At 46.0% G+C, this 10,198-nt stretch overlaps 1 protein-coding gene across 2 annotated transcripts; it reads left to right on the top strand.

Annotated features, from left to right (window-relative positions):
• Nucleotides 1-60: 60 nt before the first annotated feature.
• Nucleotides 61-9,697, top strand: LOC125954930 (host cell factor). 2 transcript variants are annotated; one of them, XM_049685616.1, is made up of 10 exons: nucleotides 61-234; nucleotides 984-1,595; nucleotides 2,285-2,989; nucleotides 3,075-3,220; nucleotides 3,693-4,035; nucleotides 4,107-6,727; nucleotides 6,788-6,990; nucleotides 7,059-7,752; nucleotides 7,839-8,451; nucleotides 8,517-9,697. In XM_049685616.1, the coding sequence occupies exons 2-10, from the start codon at nucleotides 1,382-1,384 to the stop codon at nucleotides 8,669-8,671; spliced, it is 5,694 nt and encodes a 1,897-aa protein (XP_049541573.1). In that variant the 5' UTR covers nucleotides 61-234; nucleotides 984-1,381; the 3' UTR covers nucleotides 8,672-9,697. The 2 variants fall into 2 exon arrangements, with proteins under 2 accessions (XP_049541573.1, XP_049541572.1); XM_049685615.1 differs by having other exon boundaries at nucleotides 3,075-3,226.
• The last annotated feature ends 501 nt before the right edge of the window (nucleotides 9,698-10,198 follow it).

Genomic DNA, 10,198 nt, shown 5'->3' with positions numbered 1-10,198 from the left:
GAAAATCCCAAAAAGAGAATACGACATCCAAAAAAGAGAATAACGCGGAGAGGCCAGCCATCATCGCCAGCGTGAAGCCTTGAGGACGCCATTGTTTATTTTTTATGGTCAAAATCCGCTTCTCCGGCAAAGTGAAACCTATACATTTTGTAGTGCTGCGAGTGTGCGAGTTTTGTGCACGTGAAGTTGTTGATCGCAGGATCCGACCGCCGATATTTGCGTTGGCAGATTCTTGTGAGTTTAGCTTTTTAATCTTTACTTTTACAGAACGGCTATCCAAACGGCAGTGCAAGCGAGATAGTTGCTTGTCGAATCGACAAACGACATGTGAATTTCAGTCTTCAAACGGAAAACATACGCAAGTTCTACTAATATTCCATTAGATTTTCTCTGTGCAATGGCAGGGCAACAATTTTCATTAAACATTTCCCACTGGATGAAAAATGTAAACCGTTTGCTGAGGTGAGCGCGACAGAGATCGCCCGAAAGAGAGGCAAATACACGGGACTCTGTGCTGAACAAAGAAGGAAGACAATCTGAGCAGATCTGAGCTTCTGTCAGAAAAGGCTAGCGAATAATTTGTATGCCTTCTCCTTCTTCTTCGAACTGGCTTGCGAGAATATTTCGAAAATTGTATAACTTTCAAATGTTCTGTTACATTTGAGATAGTTTGCCACTGATGTTGCATTGATATGCAATCATGCAAATTGATTTTAAACGTGGACATTGGAACTTTTCATGTATTCACCCCAGCGCGTACAGCGGAGAAGAGAAGAAAAGAGTTCTTCCTATTCGACCCAACGCACAGGTTTTCCACCGTTGAGAAAAGTATAGGAATTGTGTGGATCTTTTTCCTACTTTCACACCCAAGCATGTTGTCCTCTTTATGCAAGCTGTATACGCTATTTCCTTTTCGTTGACTGTTTTGTCATTGTTGTTATCTCTCATTCTCTCTACTGTTTACCTATATGCTCCAAATTTAGCGCGCACCTACCTATCGAGTGAGAAGGAACGAGTCAAGTTCGCCATCGCCATGACCATCATGCGGTCGACATGACGATGTGACATGCCCGGCAATCATAGGGTCTTCTCACTTCTTCTGGATCTGCCGCTTCTTCTAGCGCATTAATGTCGCGTTTATGAATCAAAACAGCGAAGGAAAGAGACGGGAAAGAACGCCAAACTACAATCGACATCAACAGTAGGCTTGGGCAGAAGGAGGTTTCAAGAATTTAACAGCAGTTTTGGCACGTTCCGGAAGAGGCGCCACACAAGAAAGCAGGCCAAAACAAACTCTAAGCAACGTTCCGGTGGCCCGTAGTTGGCGTGGGAAAATATTTCCGTGTATAACTAGCCTCCCAATTGCCTATCGCGGGGTGGCATGACGGCTGTTTCGGAAATATCGGGCACCGAATTGATGCCGGCATCGGCAGCTAAACATAATGCCATTTTGCGTTGGAAACGGGTTACTAACCCTAGCGGGCCGCAACCGCGTCCTCGGCATGGACATCGGGCCGTTAATATCAAGGAACTGATGGTGGTGTTTGGCGGCGGAAATGAAGGAATTGTGGACGAACTACATGTTTATAATACGGGTAAGTTCTAGCTTTAGTAATCCTCAAGAACTTAATAACGATTTTTTTCAAATCACAATATCTTCGCGAAAAGTAGAAAAAGGATGCAAACAATTTCCCCAATTTCCGTAGCGGCTACCGTTGAACCGCGGAGCATAAACGCGCTGGCACCAGGGCCGCCGCCATATTGGCAAAGATTTGCCTCGAGGAATAATGATTTGCGCTCTCGTGCACTCTATGGTTGTTTCGCTTTCCCTATACAAGAATGACGTGCTAGAAAGAGAGTACAAATGAAAAAGGCGAGCACGACTGCGCGACCCGACCAGAGGAATGATAATTAACGCTCCCAACGAGAGCCTTCAAATGGTTCATAAATCGTTATGGAAACGGAAAAAAGTATTTTTATTTTGAAGTATTTTTTTAGTTTTGTAATATTGGCCGACTATAGAGAATGGTAGTATGGGTTGGCTTATGTAAGCGCATTTCATAATGATGACACGGAATCTCAGCCTTTTATGAGCATTCGGAACGTCGAGAAACATGAAAATGTGTTCTCTGTTCCTTGAGTGCCATGCTTTGCATTTTGCACTGCGAGAGCGAAAAACAACCTAGAACTGACGGAAAAGCGCTTGAAAACATGAAAAGTCGTTGTTCCATCTTCAATGTATGACTTCTAAAATGAGCCCTTCTCTAATCCATTTCTCCGACAGCTACCAACCAGTGGTACGTCCCTGCAACGAAAGGTGATGTGCCTCCGGGATGTGCGGCGTACGGGTTCGTCGTCGATGGAACACGTATACTCGTGTTCGGTGGAATGGTGGAATATGGGAAATACTCGAACGAATTGTACGAGTTGCAAGCTACAAAATGGGAGTGGCGGAAATTGAGGCCCAAGCCACCGGAGTCCGGCCCTCCACCCTGCCGTCGCCTTGGCCACAGTTTCACACTGGTTGGGGACAAAATTTATCTTTTTGGTGGTCTAGCAAATGAAAGTGACGATCCAAAGAATAATATCCCCAAGTATTTAAACGATCTGTACATTCTGGAGATCAAAAACAATTTATTACAGTGGGAGATACCTACAACCTTCGGCGAGAGCCCACCGCCCCGTGAATCGCACACGGCCGTGTCGTGGTATGATAAGAAACAGAAGAAATACTGGCTTGTGATTTACGGTGGCATGTCCGGATGTCGATTGGGTGATCTTTGGCTGCTCGACACCGACAATATGTCCTGGACAAGGCCACGTACACTCGGTCCACTACCTTTGCCGCGATCCCTACACAGTTCGACACTGATTGGAAATCGAATGTACGTATTCGGTGGCTGGGTCCCATTGATGATGGATGAGGTAAAAATTGAGAAACATGAAAAGGAATGGAAATGCACCAACACTCTCGCATGTCTGAATCTCGGTAAGGCCGCGTGGTATATTAGTAATTTGACAATATCTTATGCAAAATTTGACCCACCCCGCTGCCTTTCTCTTTGTTTCACTAGAAACGTTGACCTGGGAAGAGCTAGATCTGGATACAGAGGAAGACAACATGCCAAGGGCACGCGCCGGACACTGTGCCGTTGGTATACATACACGATTGTATATCTGGTCAGGACGTGACGGTTACAGAAAGGCCTGGAACAACCAGGTCAGGGTGAGCCCCGTTTTCTTAATGCGAGTGCGCCATTTGTTTTCCATCATTTTCGTACTTACTACATTGTTGGTTGTAACGCTACAAATGCATGCATGAGCTCTATTTGCTCGATATCGCACAGTTCTTTCTGAGAATGGGAATATCAGGCTAGTCCCAGTCCTTGGTAACACACATTTATAAATCGAATTAAAGCACCAGCTTTGGTGCTCTTGACAAAGCAAATGGGAACTAAAAAATCAAACGCTTTGGAGTAGTTTTAACATAAATAACAGTTCAGTCATTTTCAATATATTCAATTCACTATTCAAACAATCTTCATTGTTGCGTTACACACAATGTTGCATATGGTATGTTTTGATGTTGATCGCAAATGACACCGTACTTATTGAGATTATGCATCGTTTTGCTTGAGAGTGGAATTAAAAATCGCGTACCAGCCTAATTTACATCGGTTTGTTCACCGCAGGTATGCTGCAAGGATTTATGGTATCTCGAGGTGGAACGTCCGGCTGCTGCCTCACGTGTGCAGCTAGTGCGCGCTTCGACTCATTCACTCGAACTATGTTGGAGTTCTGTGCCATCTGCCTCACATTACATACTAGAAGTACAGAAGGTAGCGACACCACCTCCACTACCAGCACTACCGGCTCCAGTGACACCAGCTTCACAGACTACTTTAGTTGCACCGGCTTTATCGGGCACCATCGGATCTCCAGCTTCGAACAATACCGGAAACATGTCGCCGGCACAGATTAGTAACAGTTTCAATACACTGCCTGTGTCTGGAGAACAACCACTACAGCAGCCAAGTAATCATTGTTCAATCGATTATTCTCCGTTCACTACCAAGTTCATTCAATGATTGTTCCTTCATTTGCAGCGATTAAACAACTGCCGGGACGTGTGACTGGATCAGTTGTAAGCAACGTGCAATCACCCATTCTGACACCGCCAACAATACAGCCGACGCAATCTGCAACACCTGGCCTACAATCACCATCGGGCGGGGGTCTTGCGATGGTTAGCTCATCTTCTGTGCATACTGTCACCTCACCGGTGCAGCGCATCGTTACAAAAGTTCAGCCAGCGAAGCAACTGACCACACAAAAGGTGCTGACGTCTGCTGGTACTTCACAGATTTTGCAGCAACAACCGCTGCAGATAGTCACGCAGGTTTCATCGCAGGGTCAAACCCTGCAGTCTGCTGTGGCCCAAGCCGCTACGGTGGCTGCCGCGGGTCAAACTCAAACGATCCGTGTCGTAGCAACAGGAGGAGGAGCAGGTACAACAACGGCCATTTCCGGTACTCATCAACTTACTGCTGGTACCACTGGTACGCCGATTCGAGTACTCTCATCGACTGGTCAGCAACTACGAATTGGCACAGCCGGGAATGCAACGCTGCAGCCCGGTTCCACAGCAACCGCCGTGTTAAGGTCCGCGAGCGGGCAGAACATTGTTTCGGGCGCTCAGTTGCAAACTGTCCAGCAGCGCATTATCAGTGGGACAACAGTAGCTGGTCACACTACTACAACAGCTACTATCGGTGGAAAGCAGATCATTCTTCAGAAACCGATGACTATCGTTAGTGGAGCGACAGCCGGAACAACGGCCGCTTCGATAAGCAGTGCCACGGGCGGCACTGCTGGAGGTCAAATTCTAACACTTGTCAAGACAAGCCAGGGTATGACCATGCAAACAATGCCGAAGATGAGTGTAATGCAGCAAAAGACACTAACTTCAACAGTGTCGCCATCAACTGGTGCTATCAATCAGCCTCAACAGCAGCAAATTATAACATCGAGCCTGGCTGGTGGCGGTGGTGGTTCTGTGCCAAAAGCTACCGTTATAGGCGGTAACGTCGTTAAGCTTATGTCGGCGGCCGGAGGATCGGCCACCCTCGGTGGAAAGCAGATTCTCATGAAAAACTCCAACATCGTGCAGGTTGGCAAAGTTGGAACAAACGCCACTGGCAAACCAACCCTCGTACTTACGAACAAAGCCGGCCAACCGATTCGTGGCCAGCAGCAGGTGATTGTCGTGACTACCCCGCAGGGTATTCGAACAGTCAGCGGAGCGGTTACTGCGTCGTCGGCTGGCAGCAACTTCGTAACACTGTCGTCCTCGCAGGTTATTAATACGATAAGTTCGGCTCGTGCTACACCATCGGGTATCGTAGCGGCGGGAGCTGGAACTACGATTCTGCAGACAGCGACCGGCGCTGGCGGAGGCAGCACTTCAACGGCCACACTTCAGGCGTCGGCCGGCGGGACTACAACCACTATAGGCGGACAAGCGATCAAACTACGGGCAGTTCAAGGTGGTAAACCGATCACATTCACAATGCCTGTCGGAGGGCTGCAAGCCGCTGGTCAGAAGATAACCGGCACACAAATTATGATGCCGCAAAAGTTGAATGTAGGTGGCAAGGCAGTAACGGTTCAACTTTCGTCTGGAGGACAAAAGACGGTAACTCTGGTACCTTCTGGAACTGGCGGAACCCATGTTGGCACGACCGCCGTCGGTGGGCATGGTGCAACGGTGGTTAACCAGCCAAAAATTCTCATGCTACCCTCAAAAGGCGCTACACGAATCGTTACCCCACAGCAATATCAACAGATTCAACTACAGCAACAACAGATACAGGCTGCTCAACAGCAGCAGCAACAACAACAACAGCAACAGCAACAGCAACAACAACAACAACAATTGCAAGAACAACAACAGCAAGTTTCCACGGACGCTGCATTTGCAGCATTGGCCGCAGAAGCAGGTCTTATGGATGGAGCCGAAACAGAAGCGATGGAACAGATGGATGGATGTTTCGATCTTGAGATGATGACTGACGGTAGGGATAGTGTTTATCACCATCTTGTGGAGAATGATCTGCCGAGCAAAAACATGCTTAACATGCATGATGCTGGCAAAGTTGATGAAAAAAATGAGCAGGCCATGGATAGTTGCAATCTGCTGGCGATGCCAATCTTCGAACAGCTCGATGGTTGCGATGATGGCGATATTTTGGGGACGCCACAGTACGTAAAGCTTGGTTTAAGAGGAGGAACCGTTACCCTGGGAACAGCATCGGTCACCAACAACATTTCCCCAGCTGATGGTGAAGGTGGTATCGCAGTGGATGGTACAGACGAGCCTGTCTCCGATGTGCAAGAAATGGAAGGAAATGAGGACGATGGGATTATACAGGAACAATTGGCCCAAGCCGATGGGGAGGGAGCAACAGGCAATGAGTTGCATGAGGGAGATAATTTGGAGACAGTGGCAGAAGGAGCATCATCGGGAGCTGTTGTACCCGGATCCGAAAGACACGATGGCGATATGGTAGCAACTGCGGAACGAGTAGAAAGCATGGATATGATTGATAGTGCCGGGAGTGCCGAGTTGGAGGAGGAGAACGAAACAAAAAACCAGCAAGAGAAAGATGTAAATACTCTTGAAGGATTATTGGAAGCCAGCGGCAGTGGACAGCAAGAACCGCAACAGGTATTACATTTTCCAATGCATTGCCCTTGCGCTCTACTGAAACCATGCATTTTCTTTTAGATATCCCTCGGAGAAGATGAGCATATGTTGGCACAATCTAGAAATGACCGAGAAGATGCTACGGTAACCCAACAGACATCCACACGTCTCGCGCCAACGGCTTCGGAGGCGGAAGCCGCCAGCATTCTCACTACAATCAAAGGCGGCGAAATTATATCCCTTCATAATACTGACCTTCTGTCCGGTTCTACTGACAACATTATGTATGCTATGCTTGAAGCGATTTGTTTCAATCGATTAGAATTTAACGTAATCTTTTGCCCCTTTCCAGTCAACTGAGTTCCGGATCATCCGCCACCTTTTTGCAGGATACAAAAGCAAATGAGAATGGGCAAACGATCATATTTAAGGCAGATGCTGCTGCTGCTGCTGCTGCTGCTGCTGCTGAAGATGCAACAACAGTCACGCTTAGCGACGGTTCCACATGCGTTACACGCTTGTCTTCGTCCTCGAGTGATTTGTCCGTCCCTACGAACACGACCATTCTGCAGTCTCTTCCTAATGCACCCAGTAACAATCTTAAGATAGACGACTCATCCACAGGCCATCTCGATGCGCTCGCAGAAGCCGCTGCATCGGCTACGTCCGCACTTCCAACGGAACTAATAAACTGTGGTGGCGCCAGTGCCAGCGTTTCTACTGGTAGTGGTAGTGGTGTGCCAATGGGTGATTTGCTCACTTCAACCCAATCCTCCTCAACGCAACAGCAGCATCACATCTCATCGATAAAGTTTGCAGATGGCAGCACAAAACAATATACGATGAGCGGACCCATTATGGGCACATCGTCCGTTGGAATCAACAACGGAACGAGTATTAGCAATAACGCTTCATCAGCTGCCAAAAGCCAAGGATCAGGGCTAATCAGTGTTACTAACCCGGGAAATAATGTTCTTGCAGGTGCTAAAATTGATATCCCTACAGCCGGTCGTACTGTTGGCAAACCGAAGGAGGAAAAAGAAGATGTATGTTATGTTATGTTATGTTGAAATGCTATACAGAAGCAAGGAAAACGAACGTATCGAATTCATGGTTCTTCTCTCTTTCACAGAAGTTCAGCAAACCAAAAGACGATGCGGACGCCTGGCATACTGTTGCCATATTAAAGACACTGAACCTCAACGTTTCCAACTACGTCGATTTGAATGAATGGGACTGTGCGGTAGATGGGAAAAGCCTGACCGCGGACAATTTACCAGACTTGACAAATATGAAGCGGATACCACTGGAATCGGGTTGTGCCTATAAATTTCGCGTTGCGGCGATCAACAGCTGTGGACGAGGCGAATGGAGTGACGTATCACCCTTCAAGACATGCCTTCCTGGTTTTCCGGGGGCGCCGTCTGCCATAAAGATTTCAAAATCACCCGAAGGAGCTCACCTTTCCTGGGAACCACCGCCTTCGACGACTGGTGACATACTTGAGTACTCCGTTTACCTGGCAGTCAAATCACAGAGCACATCCAAAGACAAAGCGGCTTCATCCCCGGCACAGCTGGCATTTGTTCGTGTCTACTGTGGCTCTAACAACCAGTGTACGGTCGCGAATCAAGCTCTGCAGACGGCACACGTTGACTTCACTTCGAAGCCGGCCATTATTTTCCGTATTGCAGCACGGAATGATAAGGGATATGGGCCAGCAACGCAGGTCAGATGGCTCCAAGGTAAGTAACTTCCGATAGGTTAACGATTTAACATGATATCACGAGGTTTCTTTTAATGGCCGTAGATCCGCAGTCAACTAAAATACCACCACCAGCAGGCAGTAGCTCGGGTGGAGGACTAACTGGAGGAGTCAGTGGCAAGCGTGTGATCGACAAGTCAGTGGTAGGGGCAGCGAACAAACGTGCAAAGCTCGGTGCTTCCTCATCAACAGCTCTATAATCGATGAAACAGCTGTCATCGTGCTTATACAGGCGGATGATGAAAAGTCGGTTGTAGATTGTGAAAATTAAAAAAAAAACAATATATGATTCATTAGTATATTTCGTTGTGTAGGTATAGAGTTTAAATCATAAACATAAAAATAACATTTTCGTACGTATGTGCAGCGCAACAACCTTGCAACCTTGCATACAGCGCGCTATCGTTTTATGTGGCATCGTGCGTAGAATACGTAGTTACGAATGATCATTTGAATACTGTAACAAGTATCTGTCGTTGGTGACGCTCTTGTAAATTATCCGGAAAAAAGCAAATACTTTTTAAACGTTTTATTATTTACACTATGCGTATGATAATCCAGTTTTGGGCTTTTCTTTGATTTGCTTAAAAAGAAATATTAACCTGTTCGAAGAAAATTGTACAAAAGTTTTCAATTTATTTTTTACGCTATTGCTTTGACTAGGATGACGCCAACAGTTCTATGTACGATCGATATTGATTTAGATATACTAGTTGTATTCGTTCAGCACTGACATTGCAAAAAAAAAACGGTACTGTCATTATGGTTTTAACAATAAGTTGTCATCTAAAGGTTCGCAAACTTTTGGTTGATAAATTGGTATTCAGCATACTGCTTAGTGAGTCATAGCTACCAACTAAATAGTCAAAGCGAGAGAGCTCCGTTAATGATATAGGAATAGGAATGGGCAGAACAGAGAAACAAGATTCAAATGTATATTTAGAGTAAGCATGAGCAAAACAAAGTACCAAGACGATAATATTGATCCGTATGTTAATGATGCGATTCGAGGGCGCCGTGATGATTTCAGCTGGATGATTATTTTTTCTTTTTCATAAAGTAAGTAGCACGGGTAGTAAAGTTATAAACAATTGATTGATCGAATTGATCTGGGATTGGACTGCACACCCATTTCATCCATACGTGTGCTCACATAAATAGCGCATTATCGTAGTAGGGGCTGGAAGGATTTAGCAAATTCAATAAACAACTTATGGAGTAACATATATTTCCAAGTAGATTTAAGCTTTTCTTATACGAAGCCCACCTTCACCCTTTACCACTTCACGCATTCTTCTCTACTTGACCCGATCCGCCCGAATCAGGGCATGATATGTAATACAGCAGAAAATATGTACGGATAAAACATTGATGAAATACATTAGTAAGATTATTTGTTTATACTAATTGCGTGTAATTCTTTTCCACCTTGCTACGATGTTCATGGAATATGTCAAGACTACGGAACGGAAAGGGGTAGAAGTTTAGTCAGGGTAAAATGGTTGTACGACAGAAAGCATGACGGGGCAGGATAAGGATAAATGGTCAATCCCAGGTAAATAAAAATGGTCATCATTCCCTAGAAAGTCATCTGTGTCAGCTAAGCAGGTTAAGCTTAGTCCACGATGACTCAATCCATCAAGTCTTACGTTACCCAGAACAAAGGGACATGCTGGAGTTACGATTGAAGTATTGGAGTTACGAATTGGGACTCATTTTGTACTTAC

This window comes from Anopheles darlingi, chromosome 3 (assembly GCF_943734745.1).
Source record: "Anopheles darlingi chromosome 3, idAnoDarlMG_H_01, whole genome shotgun sequence".
Taxonomy (NCBI): domain Eukaryota; kingdom Metazoa; phylum Arthropoda; class Insecta; order Diptera; family Culicidae; genus Anopheles; species Anopheles darlingi.
This window is presented reverse-complemented; position numbering and strand designations above follow the sequence as displayed.

Coding starts and splice junctions, on each gene's coding strand:
- LOC125954930 (XM_049685615.1), top strand. CDS start 1,382: ATGACGGCTGTTTCGGAAATATCGGGCACCGAATTGATGCCGGCATCG. Junction 4,036..4,106: donor ACAACCACTACAGCAGCCAA/GTAATCATTGTT, acceptor CTTCATTTGCAG/CGATTAAACAACTGCCGGGA. Junction 6,991..7,058: donor GGTTCTACTGACAACATTAT/GTATGCTATGCT, acceptor GCCCCTTTCCAG/TCAACTGAGTTCCGGATCAT.